Here is a 23890-nt window from a genome sequence, read left to right as displayed (position 1 = left end):
TGAAAAAAGAATATTAAGTTGTCACCTAAATAGAACAGACAACATAAAAATGGAAAACTACAAAAATTCAACACCGAAATTCATTATTATACCAACCTTGAATATTTCTATGAAATTGGCAACAACACCGTTCATTCGTTTATTTTCTCTTCGTATATTTTATTTGGCATTTCGCACGAAGAGTACTTCGAAACGCTTTTAATTCACGTGCATCGCAATAAAAAAACAACTTTTCTTTGAATGTTGCAAACGTCGAAACAGCAATGAAAGCAAAACGAAGAAGCAGCTGCACTAATGCAAAATCATGTCTTCCATGCAAGCCATCGTAGCAAAAATATAATAAATGACTAAAATCGACGCGTTACAATTAAAACAAAATGATTTCTGTCAGCAACTGATACATTTACATGTTCATATGTAAATGTAAACATGGACTGAACATTTTCACCTTGTCAGTTACTTATTGCAACTTATTAGCGGTATCGTTTTTTATTCTTATATAGAAGTTATTTCTGCTGAGGAAAAAGCGACTCTTTCTTGCTAAGTAGCTAATTAAATTTGTTGCAATATTTGCACATTCATTCGTGTTGGCATTGTTTTTTCGCTGGGTTTCATTTCATTTGTAATATTTAATACTTATCAGTTTCGCTAGGTTTTAAACAACTCATTTAGTATATTTGCAATTTTAAATAAAAAATGTAGCAATTATTATTGTTTCTGTATTACAGTTAGTATATTCTTTAAGTATGTCATCTCTTAATTTTGTGAATCTATGGGTAGTGGAAACTCTAGTGAGTCTCTACACTTTCGAATTTCTACATTTTAGAATTTTTACATTTCCGAATTTCTACATTTCCGAATCTCTACATTTTCGAATTTCTACATTTCCGAAATCCTGCATTCCCGAATCTCTACATTTTCGAATTTCTACATTTCCGAATTCGTGCATTCCCGAATTTCTACATTTTCGAATTTCTGCATTCCCGAATCTCTACATTCCCGAATTTCTACATTCTCGAATTTTTACATTTCCGAATTCCCGCATTACCGAATCTCTACATTCCCAAATTTCTACATTTCCGAATTTCTACATTCCCGAATCTCTACATTCCCGAATTTCTACATTCCCGAATTTCTACATTCTCGAATTTTTACATTTCCGAATTCCCGCATTCCCGAATCTCTACATTCCCAAATTTCTACATTTCCGAATTTCTGCATTCTCGAATTTCCACATTCCCGAATCTCTACATTTCCGAATTCCCGCATTCCCGAATCTCTACATTCCCGAATCTCTACATTTCCGAACTCCCGCATTGCCGAATCTCTTCATTCCCGAATTTCCACAATTCCGAATACCCACATTTCCAAACCTCTACATCCCCAAATCCCTCCATTTCCAAATTCTTACATACCCAAATCCCCATATCCCCAAATTCCTACCTTCCCAAATCCCCAGATCTCCAAATTCCTCCCCTTCCAACTCCCCACATCTCGCCATACCCAGATCCCCAAATCCCCAGTTCTCTTAACCCCTTGCACTATGACTTATTTGTCAAGTGCGTCAGTCAGAACTGTCTAATTACAGCTACAATATTAAAACAGACCAAAAATCTTGAAATGTTATGTCAATATGTTATCATGCAATCGTTGACTATGCAAATTGTAATTGGATTTAAACTCCAAATTGAAGCATATTAAAAATTCAAGTAAAATTGACCACGGCCGAAGTACGAGTGCGTCACGAGTAAGACTCGTCAAAATAGCGCAAAGGGTTAACGCAGGCCAAGCATCCTAACGAAAAGAGCCGCAAGAAACCGCGATACAAATTGCACGGTTCATTTGATCAAACGTCTTATTAATGTCGGTAATTTTATCGATTCTCAAGAGGACTATTAACGCGTGGAAAACGAGCATCAATTATCGAGCTCGATATGGTAATGATTCACCGCTGCATTCAACGACTCATCGTTCAAAATGTCTGGGATCGTGTGATCGATTACGTCCAACTTCGACAAACCGTGATACACGTTACAATTCGAAGAATTTTAATCGACGGCAGTCCGCCGTGCTTTTCTTCGATATAACAGGATCGAGCTCCTACGATTTACGATACAATTTTACGATTTATTTTCGTAGATGCAGTCACCTTGGGTTCAACTTCCAAAATGCCGTCGAGACATTTCTAAAGCTTTGTATTTTTATTGCCCTCGAGCGAATGAACGTTACGTTTTCTTCGATGGCCGAATCAAATTGACGAATTTATAGGGGACACTTTGATTTATGTTTTGTAGTACGATTGAAAAACGTTTCGGTTATAAGTAGGTAGGTATTAATATATGTGAAGGTATTTATTGTTTTGTCGAGTTTTAATGTATGTTTTGGAAAATGTTTTGTATGTTTTTCTTTAGGGTGAGATTGTAGAATGAAGTGTGACATGTTTGATGCTATTCTATAATAGAGAAAGTTGAGGATTAGTAATATGGAAATTTGGGAATTTGGAATTTGAAAATATGGAAGTTTGGGAATTTAGGGAATTTGGGGAATCTGGAAAATTTGGGAAATCTGGGAAATTTGAGGAATATGAGGTGCTTAGGGAATATGGAGAACTTGGGAAGTGTAGGAATTTTGGAATTTGACAGATTTGAAATTTGGAAGCTTTGAAATTTGGAAGCTTTGAAATTTGGAAATTTTAGAATTTCCAAGCTTTGGAATTCGGAAACTTTGGAATTTGGAAACTTTGGAATTTGGAAATTTTGGAATTTGCAAGCTTGGGAATTTGGAAACTTTGGAATTTGGAAACTTTGGAATTTGGAAATTTTGGAATTTGCAAGCTTTGGAATTTGCAAGCTTTGGAATTTGGAAATTTTGGAATTTGGAAATTTTGGAATTTGGAAATTTTGGAATTTGGAAATTTTGAAATTTGGAAACTTTGGAATTTGCAAGCTTGGGAATTTGGAAACTTTGGAATTTGCAAGCTTTGGAATTTGGAAATTTTGGAATTTGGAAGCTTTGGAATTTGGAAATTTTGGAATTTGCAAGCTTGGGAATTTGGAAACTTTGGAATTTGGAAATTTTGGAATTTGCAAGCTTTGGAATTTGAAAACTTTGGAATTTGCAAGCTTTGGAATTTGGAAATTTTGGAATTTGGAAGCTTGGGAATTTGGAAACTTTGGAATTTGGAAATTTTGGAATTTGCAAGCTTTGGAATTTGAAAACTTTGGAATTTGCAAGCTTTGGAATTTGGAAATTTTGGAATTTGGAAGCTTGGGAATTTGGAAACTTTGGAATTTGGAAACTTTGGAATTTGGAAATTTTGGAATTTGCAAGCTTTGGAATTTGAAAACTTTGGAAGTTGCAAGCTTTGGAATTTGGAAATTTTGGAATTTGGAAGCTTGGGAATTTGAAAACTTTGGAATTTGGAAACTTTGGAATTTGGAAATTTTGGAATTTGCAAACTTTGGAATTTGGAAATTTTGGAATTTGCAAGTTTTGGAATTTGTAAACTTTGCAATTTGAAAATTTTGGAAATTGGAAACTTTGGAAATTTGGAATTCTGAATTTTTGAGTCACAGAAAAAATTGTTGAATTCATCAAATTTTTTAAAATTAAAAATTTCTAAAATTAAAAACTTGTGAATATGAAATTTCTAAATCCCAAACTCGTAAATTTAAAATTTGTTATTTCTTCCATTTAAACTCGTATTTTTTTCGATATCTAAATGCAGAAGCAACAAGGATTTATGTTGGACGTTAAAAGAATTGATATAAAAATCAATCTAAATAAAGGACAAGAAATAAAAGATAAAAAATAAGATACTGCTTACAAATAAAGGTAAAGATACACATTTACGTAACTCCGTGTGAAATTTAACTAAAATTACGTTAACGTTTATACAATTAATCTTCATAATAATTTCTAACAATATGTGTGTGCAGTTTATTTAACTATCGTTCTTTAATTTGTATAATTATGGTACACTCGTGATTTATAATTTTTATTTCGAATCTCTTACATAACGTCTTAAAAAAACAACATATCTGGTACAAGGTATCTTCTGCATAAGTATATTAATTTACTAATTGAATTATACCGCACAAAAAAAGATTTCTGAACCTAGAATTCATTGCGTCGTTCAAATATTCACTGAACATTTCTTGCAACAAATTTTATAATAGGTAAGAATTTTTGTACTAATCTATAACTTTTCGCAAAATATTTTTTAGACGTTTATAATTTTTGTATTAGCAAATATTCGTATCGTGAAAGGAGAAAATATTATATACATTTCCTTGCTGAAAAATTGATTAACATTTAACTGTACGCTGATTAAATGATCTTCACTCATTTTGAATTAAAATTGAAATTAAATTTGAATCACAATTTTGATAGCACTTAAAATGTTCCTTAAGCGTTGTTTGATCGCTTGAATAGCCATTAAGCTAATTTATGTGAATTTATAATGAATTTATAGTCACTTCTGTGGAATCACATCTTCGGTTTAATAATTGTATTATTATTTATTAGTGATAATAAAATTACTGTTACCTATTTAGTATTATATTTGTTGTATTTAGTGCCACTTACTATTAGTCAATTTTACTGTATAAATTTTACTGTTTACAATAATTTTATTATATCAATTTTCCTAAACTAGTCAAATTTACTGTCTGTAGTAATTTTAATGCTGCACTAAATTTGTAAAGGTAATTAGTAAAATATAATTACCAGAAACGATCTAATTTCACACTTGATACATGAGGTATCCAACAACTCGTAGAACTGATTTGTGAATCGATTTTTGATCATGTCATTGCATGATTGTTTGCGTGCGTATTTTGAATGTAGACTTGGATGAAAAAAAGAGAAAGAAAAGAAAGTTGAATCCAAAGATGCGGTACAAAGTTCTGTTCCGATAAAGCACTTATCACGATAAAATAATGTATCGAATAAAATATAGAAAAGGAAGGAGTGATTATTTTATTTAATCACCGAGATATCGCGTTACGGTTTTTAAGCGGATCAACCCACTTCGAGCCGCTTCAGCGCGCAATCCTTCTACCGAGTTTGTTGGATTTTATTTTTCGCGTTCGATACGTAAATCAGTAGGTACAGGTCGATACAAACAAGTTCTTATCAGAAAAGGAACGCCGAAATGAAATAAAAGATATCTAAAACCCCGAATTTTGTAATCGGTGCTGCACATTAGTCGAATAAAATTCTATTTAAACGAGAATAATGATCAAGTAATTAATGGAGAATAATGATAAAATTTTTATTAAATTAAATCCATTTTCGATGACATTTTACAAGGGTCGTGTCTAGTATTTCTTAAGAGAGATATTTTTTGAAACATTCACCCTGAAGTGGAACCCGAATTGTATATCTCGCAAACTCTGCCTGCCATTTTCACGGTTACGAAGTTACTAAAAAATACCAAGTAAAAAGCAAAACTAGTTCGGCAGATAGTACTAGAACGGTAACAAGAAAAAACCCAATGCGTAAAAATGAAAAAGTAACGCAGCTTAATAAAAATTCGAGCAGAAGCGTAGATCTACGTGGGCCCTCGTAGGAAGTCGGAATGGAAGAACGTAAATTTACGTGGCCCGTCCTTTAAATGTTAAGATGCATCTAAATATTCGTCGATCACGAATATAGGCAAATTACTGGACGTTTAAAAATCTGACTGTTTAGAAATAGTCATTTCTTACGCGTATACAATAATACGTAAGGCGAGGATTACTGTATTTAACGAAGTCTCTAGTTTCCGAATTGAATCGGTTTTGAAGCTGCGACCATTTTCGCAAAAATTCTAGCGACGATTCTAATTAATCGAATTGATCTGAAAAATGTACGTGGCCCGTCCGATAAGGGTTAAGAATGGCTGGACATGTTATCGATCTATTCGAACACGAAGTTGCAGAGAAATTTTGCCGTTAACGGTAATAAAAAATGGAGGCAAAGAAGAATATCATTAGCCAGCCGGTATGCCAAGAAATCAATGTAAAATACGACGCATGCGTTGAAATTTTTATTTCACTTAAACGATACGCGCGAGTAAATACCTTATCGATCGACGAGTTCAAGAATAACGTGGCGAGTCGCGGGACTAGCGAAACGTTCCACGATAATTTCTCAGCTTGCTAACTTTAATCGAACGAACAATTCAACGCTTACGAAGGAACGCTGTTCAATTTTCGCGATTTTTCAATGATTCAGAAATTATTGAATTCTTCAAATTCTTGAATTTTCAATTTCTTGGTGCAAAATATTGCAAATTCTTAAATCCATGAATTCTTATATTCCTAAACTTTCAAATTTCCAAATACTCTAAATTCTTAAGTTGACAAATTTCCAAATTTAAAAATTCTTTAGTATGTTTAAATTGTTCAAATTCTCAAATGCCACAAATCTTCAAATTTCTAAAATTCCTAAAATTCCTAAAATTCCTAAAATTCCTAAAATGCCTAAAATACCTGAATTGCCTAAAATTCCTAAAATTTGTAAAATTACTAAAATTATAAAAATTCCTAAGATTCCTATAATTACTAAAATTCCTAAAATTCCTAAAATTCCTAAAATTCCTAAAATTCCTAAAATTCCTAAAATGCCTAAAATGCCTAAAATTCCTAAAATTCCTAAAATTCCTAAAATTTCTAAAATTCCTAAGATTTGTAAAATTAGTAAAATTTCTAGAATTCCCGAAATTATAAATTTCTAAAATTTCCAAACAGCGAAATTTCGAAGATTAAAAAATGAGAAATGTAAACCATAAAAGTTAGGATCACAACATTCAGATCAGCAGTGTTATTAAAACAAGAACTTTGGACGCATTATATCGCCCTTGTTTCGGAAAAGAGCGAGCAGTAATTTTGCAGAATTATCGCTTTTGAAGTTCACTATAGTTGCGCAAAGTTTGGAACAAGTCAGCGTCCCGAAGGTCGTCCGTTCTGCTTATGAGAAAGTTTTATGTACTTGTTAACATGCTAATGAGCAACATTACTTACATTCTGTGCTACATTTTGCACTGAAATCTCGTTTTTCTTCTCCTTTTACATTGCTCACTCATCGAGCATATCACTGTTGCTTTTAATTACGGACAGATATTCACTACGGGCACTCTATAATATTCCGATAATACGATACGACAATATAATGAAGTCCAGGAATGGGTTTTTAATTCGCAGAAAACACACGCCAAGTTTTATTGCAATTCTTTTTTACACTATGGAAATTCAAGACATTTAAGACCGTAACTAAAGATATTCCTAACGAAGCTACTATTTTAAGTTGAACAAAATTTACAAATAATCTTTGAAAGCTGTTCTAACATTGCATAGTTAGCTTCAGAAAATTTGAACCTTTCAAAATAAACTTAATAAGAAAAAAGATCAAAAACGTAAAAAAAAGGAAACAATGGTTTTCACAGGGAAGTTCAAAATGATTTTCGACTTTAATATAGACAGCTAAAATTTTATTTGAATGTTCTTGAGATGTAATAGTTTGAGAAAAAAAAAATTGCAAAAATACCGGAGTTTCAAAAAAGAGAGATTGTCAGGACATAAAATTGGAGCTGAATTGTTTTGGGTCTCATCTGTTCCATAACCCAGTGTGACAATTAACCCTTTCATTGTGGTAAAATTATAAATTGTGGTCCAAAGAATATTCAGTTTATACTGAATTCAAAAATAAACCACATCTTAGAGAAAGCAAAAAATTTACCCATATATGTAATACTAGATTAAGAAATTTTTATAGCAGTCAACTTTCATCAAGCTTAGGCAAGAATCAAAGAATCAATGTCTTAGGCATATGTTCCCAATTTATTTATTTTGCTATTCGACTTCAAATTTAAATATAAGTGATCATCAAACGTCTGTAAACCTAGTGTTAAATATTTTTGATAAACAGTTTGGACGCCTCACCCTGTAATAAATAATCGATGTTAAGGGATAAAAAAGCCCTGTGACCGTTGTTCATAAAAGAGTATTTCTTGAATATCGTGGTCAACGTACGGTAAAAAAGAGGCGTTCGAGGTAATCCCGAAGGACTTGCTAAGTTTATCGATCAGCTATTTGAAAGGCAGAAACGTAGAAATCTGTCTTCTTACCTGGTCGACGGTTCTCTGAAGGATCTGGCGTTTGTCAGTCTTGCCAGAGCTCATGTCCGTGACGGAAATCAGCTCGGCAAGCTCATCGATAAACAGGTTCTCCTGGTTCCGTCGTCTTTTTTCGTTAAGGCACTTGTTACTGTAAACAATCAAAATGACAAATCATTGGAGTTTGCTCTAGATTCAATTCTTATCGATAATACTTCACTCTTCAACCGCACGCGTTTGTCACTTTTCTCACGTTTCTAGCTTCGATGTAACATATATCGAGTCAGAGAAATTGGTATATATTTTTTCTTGATCAAGTTCTTAATTTTTTTGACGATCTTTTTGATCAAATAACGTTGTATGTTCAAAGACATAATATATGTGCGTCATATATATCGAATCAGAGAAATTGGTATATATTTTTTCTTGATCGAGTACTAAATTTTTTTCATGATATTTTTGATCAAATAATCGTTGACGTTGTATGGTCAAAGACATACGATATATGTGCGTCACATATGTATATCGAATCAGAGAAATTATTGGTATATGCTTTTTCTTGGTGATCAAGTACTAAATTTTTTTCATGATATTTTTGATCAAATAATCGTTAACGTTGTATGGTCAAAGACATACAATATATGTGCGTCACATATAGCAAATCAGGGAGATTATTGGTATATGCTTTCTCTTGGTGATCAAGTACTAAATTTTTTTCATGATATTTTTGATCAAATAATCTTTAACGTTGCATATTCAAAGACATAATATATGTGCGTCCCATATATCGAATCAGAGAAATTATTGGTATACATCTTTTCTTGGTGATCAAGTACTAAATTTTTTTCATCAAATAATCATTAACATTGTGTGTTCGAAAGCATACAATATACGTGCGTCACATTTATCGAATCAGACAAATTTTTCGTATATATTTTTTCTTGATGATCAAACATTAAATTTCTTTTAAGTGATCTTTTTAATCAAATAATTGTTAACACTATATAGCCAATGTAAAAGTATCTGAAATGTTTTTAGTTGAAGAACATATGAATCGACTGGGAATACTTATTCGAAACAGTTTAATTAACGTTATCAAGCACTGCTTTTATTCTGCGTTTGTTAACGATCCTCACATTCGCAATAATAACTTATTATTTTGTAACTGATATTTAAATGAAATCGTGGTAATGACAGTCGCGAATTAATTCCCGGAATAAATCAGTGATCATGATTGCATTAAATAAATAATAATTATTCTGCGATTTGCAAACACCGAATGAATAATTAATCTGTTATAATAATTTGTATGCAATCACATGAAATATCATATATTTATCGTTGTTTTTGTATTCAATTATTTCTAACTGATAAATGCAAAATTTCTAAAACCTGTTAATCATTCATCTGTACTATGATTAATTGTCTAAATTAATCTTTCGTAATTAATAATTACTGAGTTCATCGTGTTCAGTAATTACGTTTGCTTTGATTACTTCATCTATCATGATTACTCGATTGCTTATTAATCATAATCCTTAATCATGAACATGATTTCGCGTTATGTATACATAATCACTGATCGTTAATCAGATTACTTGTTGCTCATCTGTGGTTCGAGCTTACTGCAGAAATCTGATATTCTAAACATTAGTGGTTCTCTAAAATATTATGAAGTATGATAAAATTTAATATTGAAACATTGTGACATTTTAATTTTTTTATATTGGAAAATTGTGACGGTGTAACATTGCAATATTTCAATATTGTATTAGTGCATTATTGTAACAATGCAACATTTTAATACTGTAACATTTTGTCATTTTAACAATTAGATATTTTAACATTTTAACATTGAAACATCGTAATATTTTAACTTCTTAACATTACAAAATTTTAACAATCTAACATTTTAATATTTCAACACTCCATTATTGTAACGCTGTAAAATTGGAAAATGGTAAAGTTGTAAAATTGTAAAATTGTAAAATTGTAAAATTATAAAATTGTAAAATTGTAAAATTGTAAAATTGTAAAATTGTAAAATTGTAAAATTGTAAGATTGTAAAATTGTAAAATTATGACATTATAACATTGTAACATTGTAAAATTGTAAAATTGTAAAATTGCAAAATTGCAAAATTGTAAAAACGCAAAATTGCAAAATTCTAAAAGTACAAAATTCTAAAATTTCAAAATTCTAAAAGTGCAAAATTCGAAAATTGCAAAACTCGAAAATTTCAAAATTCAAAAAGTGCAAAACACTAAAATTGCAAAATTCTAAATTTTAAAAATTGTATCACATTGACATGTCAACGTTGCATCATTGCAATACCATAATATTAAACATTTTAACATTGTAACACTAAAATCATAACAAAATAACTAAAAGTTTCAGCACCATAACATAACAACAATTTACCACATAACATATATACATAACAAGACGATATTCCCAGCCAATATTTTAAATATTAAATTTTAAACACCATCCCGCCATGAATATTCGCAGCAAATAGCAAGTGTCGCGTCAATAAATCACGAGTAAATTTATTTTACCCAACAGAGCAATATAATTCATCTGTAATAATCTCGTGCGAGCACAGAGATCGGAAGTTAATATTTCGAATTAATAAGTAAATTTTCGAAGAACTTCGCTTTAATTTTCATAGCAACGTGTTACGTATCATCGTCCATCATACAGTTTCACGAAATCTGTTACGATTGCAGCAGAGAAACTTCAATCGCAGTGAGATCCTGTTAAAATGATCGCATCAATCTTTCAGATTCTTGCAGTTTGCTCGTTAATCTTTTCACAGCCGCTAATAGGTCGCTGTTATCCCGAACTTTTGTTCCAGAAATACTGGAGGAACGATCTATGACGAGGCGATGATAAATCACGAAGCTGGAACGTTTATTGCCGGATCACAAATCAATCCTACGAATTTTCTTTCGTCGGATAGAATTTTTCCAATGAAAATGTTTCTATGCCCTTTTCTTCACCTTTCATAGAAATTTCTACGATCAGATCAAAAATTATTCTCCTTAATTGAAAAGTAAAATACAGCTCTTTAATTAATGATAATCGACGTAAAGGTACAATGTTAATTTTTACAGCTAATCAAAAATTATTCTCATCGTTGACTTGAAAATAAAATTCAACTTAATCAAAAGTGACGAACTGAGAAAAATATGAACAATGAGATCAAGAGAAGAATTTTGTAGTACCAGTTTTGTGTAAGGGATGTTTCATTAACTTTCACCTGTGTTCATAAATACTGTGACAAGAAACCTCATAAAAAAATAGTCAGAATAGTAACAAAAAGTTTAGGAAACTTCACCGAACTGATCTCAAAATATTAATTAGCTTAATGAGAACCGAGGAGTTTATGTACCTATATTTTATCCAATCTTTTGAACTTGCGAGGTGATTTGTTAAAAGGAAAAAACGACCATGATGGAGCATATTATTACACTGATCAATAGTGCTATAATAGTTTAACAAATGATGTTGAAAATATCACTTACGCAAACGTGGTATATTTAAGTATTATTCTTATGTAACTGTGTGCACTTTAAGGAATATTATTATTTTTCATTTTAAACCTATTTTTATATTACAACATGTATTTTGAAAGAATAACGTAATAGTAAAATTAATAAAGTGTATAAATAAATGAACAGAACAAAATAATTAAATAAGTTGAATATATCATCTACTATCTTCGGAATAATTAAATAAATTGAATAATAATAAAATTCAGCAAGTCTACCTAAAATCTAAGAAAATTTCATTTATTTCGAGCGTCGCCAAGCGCGTTAATTATCGATATTGCGAAACAGGAAAAGGTACAAAATATTTAACACAAATTGTTACTTTCCTGTAATCGTACACTGCGACGTACATAACTTTTCGACCTGTTTTCAAGTTCCTACCGGAAACCTTGAATTTTTCACGCTGCTGAACACCGTAAGAACTCACAATTTAATCCCTAGCAATTTCTTGCAATCACTTTTCATCTTCGATGTGAACCGAAGTTTTATTAGCTGTCTTTACGAACGAAACCTTTTTTCTCTACAGACATAAAAATACAGTTTCAAAGTATTTATTTTCCAAGCACGCTGTATAAAGTAATTTATGTTATATTTTAACATTCGGTTGAATTGCCTTTGGGACTGATTACTATGTTCTACACGGGAGGCTTCCTGCGCGCTTAATTGCCATTTCCCACAAGTGGATATTGTCATTCCAATGATGATTTATTCTTCCCATTAAGCTTGCCCTATTTGTCGTATTATCTTTAGCCGTTACACGGTTTAGAAGCTCGTTGATTTTCTAGGGAACTGTTCTCAAGAAAGTTCACTAACTAATAGAAAATAGTATTTTTTGTATTCCGTAGGCAAACATCAATTTATGAACCCACCTCGACACTTCGACTGTTGAGTAAAATTTTACAATTTTTTTACATATTTCTCTTTATTATTAATTTCTATCTTATTTATATTTATCATGCTATGATCCCAATTTGCAAATTAATCATTTTGTAGTTGCAATAATTTTCAAACGATACTTGAACAGGAAATGCAATACGAAGTTGCAATTAGACTAATTCATATTTACAGGGATTCAGACTTTAAGATTTAGGTAAAGTTTCCCTTTTAGCTTTAAACTATATCTGTAGGTTTACGGAAATTCGAACTTGCGCAACGCTGAGAAAGTTTTCGTATGACTGCATCGTATGCAAACTGCATCGTATGTGGACATTCAAATTTTCGTACGAATCATACTATTAAGAAATTGTTCACTGACCTAATCTCAAATATTATTACTAATCATTTGCAATTGTAAATAATAAAAAAACTCATTGTGAAAATATTCAGTAAAGTTTGTTAGGTTAGGTTAGGTTCATTTAATGAAGTTCATTTAACAAATTTCATAGAAAAAAAATTGTTTGATGCCGATCTTGTTCCACTGAAACATTCATCTTCATGAACTCTTGCATTATGATTTGTCAGGTCAGTCAGACCTAATCACAATATTAAAACAAATTTGAAATGTTACGTCAAATTGTTTGATGCTGATCAACTTTAGTCCCACTGAAAGATTCAGCTAATCTTCATGAACTCTTGCATTATGATTTGTTAGGTCAGTCAGACCTAATCACAATATTAAAACAAATTTGAAATGTTACGTCAAATTGTTTGATGCTGATCAACTTTAGTCCCACTGAAAGATTCGCCTAATCTTCATGAACTCTTGCATTATGATTTGTCAGGTCAGTCAGACCTAATCACAATATTAAAACAAAGTTGAAATGTTAATTTGGTATCAATCGACTATGCAAATACTTGAACTCCAAGTTGAAGTGTATTAAAAATTCAAATCCCAGTTGAAGTACGTCACGAGTCAAAATAGTGCAAGGGGTTAAACTGTCATTTGACCACTCTGATTGAAGCTAAAATAAATGTATAAAAGCAATTTCTCTCGTTATAAATCCTTCCCAATAATACGTAACGAAAGTGAAAAAATGCGTGATCAGATCAGACCCAAGTTTGGTCTCGAGTTACAGCGAACACGCTTTAATGGAGGCGAAACGAGGACTCGAGGCAAGCCATTCGTTTAGCAAATTTCATAGAAAGAAAATTGTTAGATGCTGAATCAACTTTAGTCCCGTTGAAACGTTCAGTTGACCTTGCGTGACGTCACATCGTTGAACAGTGACTCTCACTTCGGTAAAGCCAACTGCGTGTAAATCCTTCCATCGCGATGAAGTTGCTTCATCTTCGAGAGCTTCGCCAACGCAGTTTCTCGATGTTTCGTTACGGACTCGAGTGCAATTCGTTCGCACGATTGTCTACGACTCTCGGCGGGTTTTTCTTTTTTCTTTCACCGAGTTGCTTCTCGTCACGGTATGTCTGAACGCGATGCACTCAATCTCTTTTTACCGGCTCGGACGTTTAATGTCGAATCGGTCGCGGGGAACGCGTCGACATACTGGACCATTTCTCGCGAGAGAACACTCTCTCTCTCGAATGTATTTCGTATGTATGAACTTTTGATAAACCGAGTGATTTTTTGCGAAAAAAAAGTACAGCCGATAAATGAATCCTATGGAGACGAAGAAACGATGCAAAAAGCCAGCCGCTACGTCGATGATTGATGCTTTTTGCGATCGGTGCTCTGGTAATCACTCGAACGAATCAACGTGCCGGGAAAGTAAGAGTCGCGAGTTTTTAACCGAGATGAAATGTACTTGCTGATCTTTCGACCGTTTCGCCTTATAAAACTTCCACCCTGGATTAGAACTAATAACATACTTCGAACGGTATAATACGCCGGTGAAAAAAGTGAAAGGATTGTTGTTTTTCTTATCGAGAAGCTGGTATATCGAGTACATTAAATACCTGTGGACCGAGCCTGAACATGCAATAATACAAGTTCTTTTTTTCTCGTCTTTAAGGTTGTATCCAGCTATTTGGTTATTAACCGTGATGTAAACTACTCTCGACACTATACTTACGGAACCCATCAGAATAACGGATCGTACATTTCCTATATCGCATTACACAGATTATTGAGATGCTTCCGTCAGAATGTTAACATTTGTCAAAATAAAGAATCATTGTACAAGTTATATATTTTTGTTACTTAATTTCAATTTAAATATATCAATGATTAAATTGGTCGTTCGTAAATCAAAAGATACATCGAACGAAACTTTATATGTTTAAGAAGTTAGAATAGTCTTTAATAACACTGTACAATATTCTAAATGAAAAAATTTCCACTCAAAGCAATTTCCAACGTCTAAAATTGTAATTACTATAAACTTTTCTAATTTGAAAGTCTTACAAACTTGCTGAATAGTGAAGTGACTTCTAAAAAGTTAAGAACCACTGCTCTAAATGATACGACAGTTGCAACGATCAGTTTAAAGCGCCATTTTCAAGGAAGCATCTAACCAACGTATACGACATTACCACTATGTCAGGATTACTCGCGAAAAAGCAGTGAACTCCAGAAACGATGAAACTTTAAAGAGAAATCAAATCGAGTATATCAAAAGTTTCCTTATGGATCAAATTTATAACCCGTAACGAGCAATTTACGCTCTTTCATCGTACGTTTTACTGTTTTTTTCCCCCGGACGAATTCCGCTTTTTTTACTATTATAATTAAACTATACAAGCCGCTATCAACTCGAAAACTACCGTCGTTCGACACTGACACGCGCAGCGGATACGCATGATTTAACTTCCCGACGAACTAGATAGGTATCAAATTAAAATGGACCCATGCTGCATGTTAAACGTTCGCTTTACTTATCGCGTTTAGTCCGATAATTATGGTCGCTTTTATGCGTATAAACGCGTTCCGATGAATATGCAAAAGGGTTGAAATAAAATGCGGAAGTGCACGCGGACGTTTACGATCAATCAAACAAATTCAACTGTGACCAATATTTTCTGCCTTTTATGTCTCGCGATTAGCCGTCTTACAATTTGCATCGGGTAACTAGCGTGTTGTTGGAGGCAATTCCGATATTCTACAAAAGATACCGATTGCGAAATCATTCAGAACTCTACAATTTATTTGCGCGGCAAATTAACGTTGCCTCGATTAAAGCTCGCTTGGTACAACGTTTTCCATAGAATTTATTTTGCGAATTTCTTTTCGATGCAACTGTATGTTCACACATATGCATATATGTTACATATTGTTGGGGTACGTCGTATGTTGTGAGAGGGCGCATCATACAATGTTACAGAGTGCTTCATAAAGTGTGATAGAGTGCGTTGTACAGTGTGACAGCGTGCGTCATACAATATGATAAGGTGCGTCACCTAATGTGACAGAGTGTCATACAATATTACAGAGTGCTTCATAAAGTGTGATAGAGTGCGTCGTACAGTGTGACAGCGTGCGTCATACAATATGATAAGGTGCGTCACATAATGCGACAGAGTGTCATATAATATTACAGAGTGCTTCATAAAGTGTGATACACATGCATCGTACAGTGTGACAGGGTGCGTCATACAATATCACAAGGTGCGTCGCATGATGTGACAGGGTGCGTCACACAATGTGACAGGGTGCTTCATTTACTGTTACAGAGTGCATCACATGACGTTGCAGGTTGTCATAAAATACGACAAGGTACGTCATACAATATGATAGAGTGCGTCACGTAATGTTATAGGGTGTGTCATACAATATCACAGGGTGCGTCACATGATGTGATAGGGTGCGTCACACAATGTGACAGGGTGCTTCATTTACTGTTACAGAGTGCATCACATGACGTTGCAGGTTGTGTCATACAATACGACAAGGTGCGTCAACAATACGATAGGGTGCGTCATGTAATGTTGTAGGGTGTCATACAATATCACAGGGTGCTATTAATATCACATGATGTGATAGGGTGCGTCACATAATGTGATAGGGTGCTTCATTTACTGTCACAGAGTGCATCACATGATGTTGCAGGTTGTGTCATACAATAGGACAAGGTGCGTCATACAATATGATAGAGTGCGTCACATAATGTTATAGGGTTTGTCATACAATATGATAGGGTGCGTCACATGATGTGATAGGGTGCGTTCTTCATTATTACAGAGTGCGTCACAGAATGTTACGGGGTGCGTCATACAATGTGATACGATGCGTCACACAAGGTGACAGGGTGCGTCACTGTTACAAAGTTCGTCACATAATATTTACATAAAAATGTGAACGTGAGAAATAATAAATGTAACATGAGTGTAACGCAGAAACATGAAAGTAACAAACAATAAATGTAAATGTAATGTAATGTAAAAGTAAGAAATAGTAAATGTAACATAAACGTAATGTAAAAATGTAGAAGTAAGAGAGTAAAGTAGTTAAACGATAATGTAGTATGTTCAGTAAGAAATAGCTAATTAATAATTAACAGTTCAATCACGAGGTTTAAATTCATTGTAATGTTTAGAAATGTCTGTTCTTCTCTCTTTTCCTTTAAATCGAGACTTTTCAATCCTCTGAAATTTTACTATCGTAAACAACATATTTAACATAATCCTTGACCATTATTTTCACGTTGATTTACATCAAACCGAGACCAAGATTCGCGTTAACTTAATACAACGTTCAATTTTGTACACTTTATTTACGCAATTTACATATTTAAAGAAACACCCGGCCCGTTTATAGCGGTAATAATTTTAACCAACTCGTCCCATTTATAATAGTAATATAATTTTAAGTAACACACGTTCCCAACATAATTATAATAATCTCGACCCATTTGCTTCGATCACAATCGTAATAACTTCTACGAAATGTTAGTAGATGCAACAGTCTTTATTTGTTAGTACATTACAAGTTTATCGCGACGATAACATGAGAGTCACACTTTTAAGGAAAATTGATTAAAATCTGACACGATATAATTTTGTAAAAATATACAAAAGTAATTTTCAGTAAATAGTAAGTTTTCTAATTTAAAAATTTACACTTTTCTAACTGTTAGTTCAATTTAAACACTTAAAATTTATATTATTGATATTAGGTTAGATCTGAATAAATGTTACAAGATAGGGAATTTGATAAGTTAGAATAAAGAAATGAAAAATTACGAAGATATATTATAATTTGTACTTACATCTGCGACTGAGGCTTGGCATCGGATTTCTTTCTTTTCTTGGTGATGCTGCCAGTAATCGCACTCATTTTGACCCACAACGGGTCCTGTAGTTCACACGGGCTAGGCCTGCAACAAAAAATAAAATATATTAATGAATTTCTATAATATTTCTATAACATGAATTTTCAATTTTAGTCCTTTGAATTTTATAATTTTCAATTTTACAATTCTTCCAACTTTAGAATTTTCAATTTCATAGTCCTTCCAATTTTAGAATTTTCAATTTTACAATTCTTCCAATTTTATAATTTTCAATTTCATAGTCCTTCCAATTTTAGAATTTTCAATTTTACAATTCTTCCAATTTTAGAATATTCAAATTTTTCGTCTCCTCCAACTTTACCAGTTTGCCTACTTTTTCAAATCTTCTCACTTTCCTCTTTCTCAAATCTTTCAAATTCTTTCCAAATTCTGAAACTTCCCAAATTTCCAAATTTTTAAGACTTAGCTAACCACGTAAGTATGCGTCCACACGAAACACGCAAGTTGCATAGCGCGTGGCAGTCTTTTCTGCACTTTCCTCCGTTACGACTGCGAACAATTGTCGAATAGCTGGCAATTTTCGCGATATCTGACTCGGCATATTATACGTGTAACCGTAATTGCCCCACGTCCACGCATTCGAATCTCTTTTATTGTGCACTTTACGCCAAGGATGTAGTCGGTTCCAGCGACATGCGTGTACTTTATGCGTTCGTTTATCGACACGTGAGTCGACGCGAGTCTCCGTGCTATCGCGTGTTGCATTGTAATATGCATCGCAGAATTCGCGATGCGTCTGAAGGGACGCAGGACAATTATGGCCAAGGATACACGCGGACAGCCCGAAACGAACAGACGCAATGCGTTCATAAAACGCCAACTCATCGTCGTCCGCGTTTATTACGATATCCCTTTACCGCGATAAATAATTCACGCCCGATAATTAACTCCTTCGATGTGCTGCCCGTGGACAGTCGCATCCTGGTCGTTTCGAATTCGATAAATAATTTTCTGCCAACGGAATATTTCTTCCACTATTGTAATTCAACGTTGATTTAACGCCCGTCTATTAGCGGATGATTGCCACCTTCACGACGGGTTCGTACACTACTGTACCTACACTGTAGTACGCGCTTACTAATATAATTATGTTAGGGTATGTAGAGGTGCAACCGCGTTTATGTGGCTGAAATTTTAGTGCGGTGGAGGTACCGATTGATCGTACTGATGACGACGAGTTGGCGCGGGAAGAGGGTCATGTTAGGAGAGCTACATTTGGTTAGAATAGAATCTATATATTTCGGAATTACTACACTTTTGGATCGGTACATCATATCACTCGATTATCAAATTTTTATGTACACAAAGTGGGGTATCTCGAAATTTCTACATCCCCAAATCTCTACGTCTCTGTATCTCTACATAGTCGAAACCCTACGTCTCCAAATCAGTATATTACCCTACATACTCATTAGTATAAAACCTACACTACCGTCCATAAGTATCCGGACACTTGGTTGCGTTACATAAAACACAGTTGAACTTTGTACGAAAGGTATTTAGGGTTATCATATCATTTGTAATAATTATTATTATCTTTTTTGAGGTGTCATAACGTAATAGAATTAATTTTTAAGTACAAATTATACAATGAAAGTGTGAAAGTAAAATTCATGTCCAGAAGTACAAAGTCCAAATTTGTGAATCTAATGAAACGCTTTCGATTCTAAAAAAAATTTTAATTTCTACTGTGTTTCATTTCTATGGTGCAGAACGTATTCAGAGGGTTCTTCGATATGTTTCAAGTGTTTGTAAACTGTTGGTAGATGTTTAGGTTCCCTCAATGGAGATAAGAATGGAGGTAACGCTACGCACTCGACAGTTTCGGTTTAGTTCGTCTGTAGCTTCTTTTCCATCGAGATATGAGTTCCAAACGAGAATTATCAATCGAAAAACGTTCCAGTATTCTGAGTTTCGCAAAAAAAAAATCGATTTTAGTTACTGTTGCAGATGCTTGAATAACTTTCATGCAACGCGAATACATTTTTCGCTTGTGTCGGGATACTTATGGACGGTAGTGTACATACCCAAATCACTACGTCCTCAAATTGCTACGTCCCCAAATTCCTACATCTCCAAATTTCTACATCCCCAAAATCCTACGTCTCCAAATCGCTACGTCCCCAAATTCCTACATCTCCAAATTTCTACATCCCCAAAATCCTACATCTCCAAATCGCTACGTCCCCAAATCTCTCCACTCCCAAATTCTTACATACCCAAATCGCTATATCCCCAAATTTCTACATCTTCAAATTCCTCTATGCTCAAATTTCTATATCCTCCAATTCCTACATCTCCAAATCGGTATATCCCCAAATCGCTATATCCCCAAATCGCTATATCCCCAAATTTCTACATCCCCAAATTCCTCCATGCCCAAATTTCTATATCTTCCAATTCCCACATCTCCAAATCGGTATATCCCCAAATTACTACATCCCCAAATCGCTACGTCCCCAAATCCCTCCATTCCCAAATTCTTGTCTACCCAAATCGGTACATCCGAAAGTAGTTGCATCCCCAAATCGCTAGATCCCCAAATCGCTACGTTCATAAATATCTACGCCCCTAAATCGCTACGTCTCCATTTGGTCAGAACCGAAAAATGAGCTCCGTATTAGTAGCGAACAGATTGGTTTCTTAATTTTTAACTTCTTAGAAAAGGTGGAATTTCAGATAACCTAGAGGGTTCCAAAAATGTCTACAGACACGTTTCGACTTTAATGACAGCACTAGTCTTATCATTTATTTACGTAGAAGATTTTTATTAACCAGTCAACTAGTACGATCACATCATTGTTCAACTAACACTTTGAACGTGATATCGCTCATACACGAACAAGGTTTAGGTTTGTGCCAGCATGACACTGTCATTTTATTTGAAAGAGACGATCTCTATGCTACATACCGAAATACGAGATTTTTTCGCATTAATTGAAAGGTAAACCGCCATTATTTGCCTTTTTAGTAAGGCAACAAAACTCGAAAAAATATTTGATATGTATCTTCTCTTTTTTTTGTCTATCAGCAAATATCCGATAGCCATCAACGTTGGAACTAAAAAGCCTGTTTCGTAGACTGATAAAAAGACCTCCTAAAAAGTGTACCAATATTGTAAATCTCTTTTGAAATTCGGTTGTATAATTAATCTCTTCGTGCTCCTGATGATAGATATATTGTTACATAAATTTGTGATAAATTTTGCAAATACAATTTGAAGTTAGTGGCTTTGTAGCTTATCGTACGATAACAGTATCTGCAAGTTACGTTCCGACAAAATTTTGACCTCTTATTACTTTCAAAAATTTTACGCGATGGATTATTGAAAATTTTATTGGTTTGTGATAGTGTTGTTAGTTGATTGTTTAGTTAAAAAATCTGTATTGTGGAGGAGACGTAAGTTTTTTGTGGAGAAATTGTTTCTATTGTTGGAAAATGGGGAAGGCGAAGGAAATTAAAAGTTTTCGAGCTTGGGAGATGGAGAGCTTGGGGATTTTCAGATTTAGGGAATTAGGGGTTTGGGAATTTGGGGATTTTGGGAAATTTGAGAATTTTGGGAAATTGGGATTTTGGGGAATTTGAGAATTTTGCGGAATCCGAGGATTTTGGAGAATTTGAGGAATTGGAAATTTGAGAATTCAACAATTTTGAAATTTTGGAAAATGGGAATTTGGGAAAATGGAAGTTTGAGAAAATGGGAATTTGGTAAAATGAATGTTTGGAAAAATAGGAATTTGAGAAAATGGAAGTTTGAGAAAATGGGAATTTGGTAAAATGAATGTTTGGAAAAATAGGAATTTGAGAAAATGGAAGTTTGGGAAAATGGGAATTTGGGAAAATGGGAATTTGGGAAAATGGGAATTTGGGAAAATGGGAATTTGGGAAAATGGGAATTTGGGAAAATGGGAATTTGGGAAAATGGGAATTTGGGAAAATGGGAATTTGGGAAAATGGGAATTTGGGAAAATGGGAATTTGAGAAAATGGAAATTTTGGAAAATTGGAATTTGGGAAAATGGGAATTTGAGAAAATGGAAATTTTGGAAAATTGGAATTTGGGAAAATGGGAATTTGGGAAAATGGGAATTTGAGAAAATAGGAATTTAGGAAAATGGGAATTTGAGAAAATAGGAATTTGGGAAAATGAAAATTTGGGAGAATGGGAATTCAAGGAAGTGGGAGTGAATTATAAAATTTACAAAATCGAAATTTTGGAATTTAGAAATATAGAAATTTAAGAAGCAAATTTGCCAGTCAAATATCTGAAAATGTACCGACTCGAATAAAAAAGTCTGTTAATTTACTACACACATCTACTCCTTCTAATCGATTAACACAAACAGCAGCGAACAACTTGACCTAAAAAAAATTCCACAGAAAGGAATAACAGAAAAAAAGGTTCCTAATAGAATGTTATTAAAATTATTCCGATAATGATTCGTCGCGCAATCGACTAACGGGGTCGAGTAATTATAAAACCCGACTCCAAAAGGCCTCGACGATAACTTGTTTTTGATTCGATGATATAAAGTAGGAGATATTAGTCAGCGAATGATAAGTAGGCAATAACCACGAGAAGACAGCTGTGAAACGAGCAAACGTATGGCTGATAGAACACAGATAGGTACACATTACACGGTTAGTTGCGTCTGAGAATCTACCTACGCAAAATTTTCCTGCACGTCTTGCGATGCACGATATCGATAAAAGTCATGGGGTCAAGTATACAACAAGGTGTACCTCGCAATTCAACAGCTTCGAGTCGACGAAAAAATCTTTTGTTAATTGTTTTTCTTCCATTTCGCAATTATCGTGTATGTACACGTATGTCGCCATTGTTTCGAATCAATTTTATTTTTTTTTTTAACAACATTGCTATTCGCCGTTGATCATTACATGCTGATCGGATTAATTCACGAATTGAACATTTTCTAATTTACATAGTAGAAAGTTTAGAAACTTTAGACAATGAGATACGGTAACAGATTATCTTGTGCTTATGTCATGTGTCACATATGTGACCGGTGCAAATTCGATTAAACGAATTTACTGGCAAAGTAGACGAAAGTATTCAAGGTTCTTAATGTAGATAATGAGATAAGGGATTGAAAGATGAAGGTGAAGGATTCAATATCATTGCTCCTATGTCATGTGTGACATATGTGACAACTGGTGCTAATTCAGTTAAACTAATTATCTACAAGAAAAACAGCAGAAGGAGAATTTGAAGGCTTTTAATGTTCACAATGATACACACTAATAGATTAAAAAATGAAACTGGAAGATCAAGTACCGTTGCTCCTATGTCATATGTGACATATGTGATCAGTGGTGCAAATTCAGTTAAATTAATTATATACAAGAAAAACAGCAGAAGGAGAATTTGAGGGCTTTAAATGTTCACAATGATACACACTAATAGATTAAAAAATGAAACTGGAAGATCAAGTACCATTGCTTCTATGTCATATGTGACATATGTGATCAGTGGTGCAAATTCAGTTAAATTAATTATATACAAGAAAAACAGCAGAAGGAGAATTTGAGGGATTCTAATGTTCACAATGATACACACTAACAGATTAAAAAATGAAACTGGAAGATCAAGTACCTACCGTTGCACCTATGTCACATGTGACATATGTAATATGTGATGCAATTACAGTTAAATTAATTACTTACTGAAAAAGTAGGCAGAAAGAACTATTAAGGGTTCTCAGTGTTAACAATAATATATATTAACAAATCAAAAGACGAAACTGACGAACGATTCTTGTGTATATGTCATATGTAACATATGTATAAGCTCATATATTTAGAGTTCAAATGTTCAACCTAATTTTAAACTTACAAATTGTCTAAAAAATTTGTACAGATCTTGTTTAGAAGATATAATAGAAAAGTTATGAATATATCTTCGATAATATATTTTCTGATTTCTCAATATTTTACATGCCTAATTTTCCATTTACGTTTGCGTGAAAGTACTGCTATTATGTAAAGACTTTGGAACGAATTGATAATGCTATAAAAGTTGATAAATTGATTTCATA

At 33.4% G+C, this 23890-nt stretch overlaps 1 protein-coding gene and 1 long non-coding RNA gene across 19 annotated transcripts in view; both read right to left on the bottom strand.

Moving 5' to 3' along the window:
* Positions 1 to 23890, bottom strand: part of LOC100877371 (uncharacterized) — a 197961-nt gene that overhangs the window by 46194 nt on the left and 127877 nt on the right. For all 18 annotated transcript variants that reach the window (XM_076537730.1, XM_076537764.1, XM_076537645.1 and 15 more), the window contains 2 exons: positions 17752 to 17859; positions 8111 to 8249 (listed from right to left, as the gene is read on the bottom strand). In XM_076537730.1, the coding sequence (XP_076393845.1) occupies positions 8111 to 8249; positions 17752 to 17859 (247 nt within the window). The remainder of the gene's footprint in view (positions 1 to 8110; positions 8250 to 17751; positions 17860 to 23890) is intronic.
* Positions 7812 to 8103, bottom strand: LOC143265853 (uncharacterized). Its single transcript, XR_013040614.1, has 2 exons — positions 8016 to 8103; positions 7812 to 7926 (listed from the first exon to the last, which is right to left on the bottom strand). It is a non-coding gene; the product is annotated as an uncharacterized LOC143265853 (long non-coding RNA).

The sequence above is a fragment of the Megachile rotundata genome, chromosome 1, assembly GCF_050947335.1.
Source record: "Megachile rotundata isolate GNS110a chromosome 1, iyMegRotu1, whole genome shotgun sequence".
In the NCBI taxonomy this organism is placed as follows: domain Eukaryota; kingdom Metazoa; phylum Arthropoda; class Insecta; order Hymenoptera; family Megachilidae; genus Megachile; species Megachile rotundata.
The sequence above is the reverse complement of the archived record's forward strand: the minus strand, read 5'-3'. Positions and strand labels throughout refer to the sequence as shown.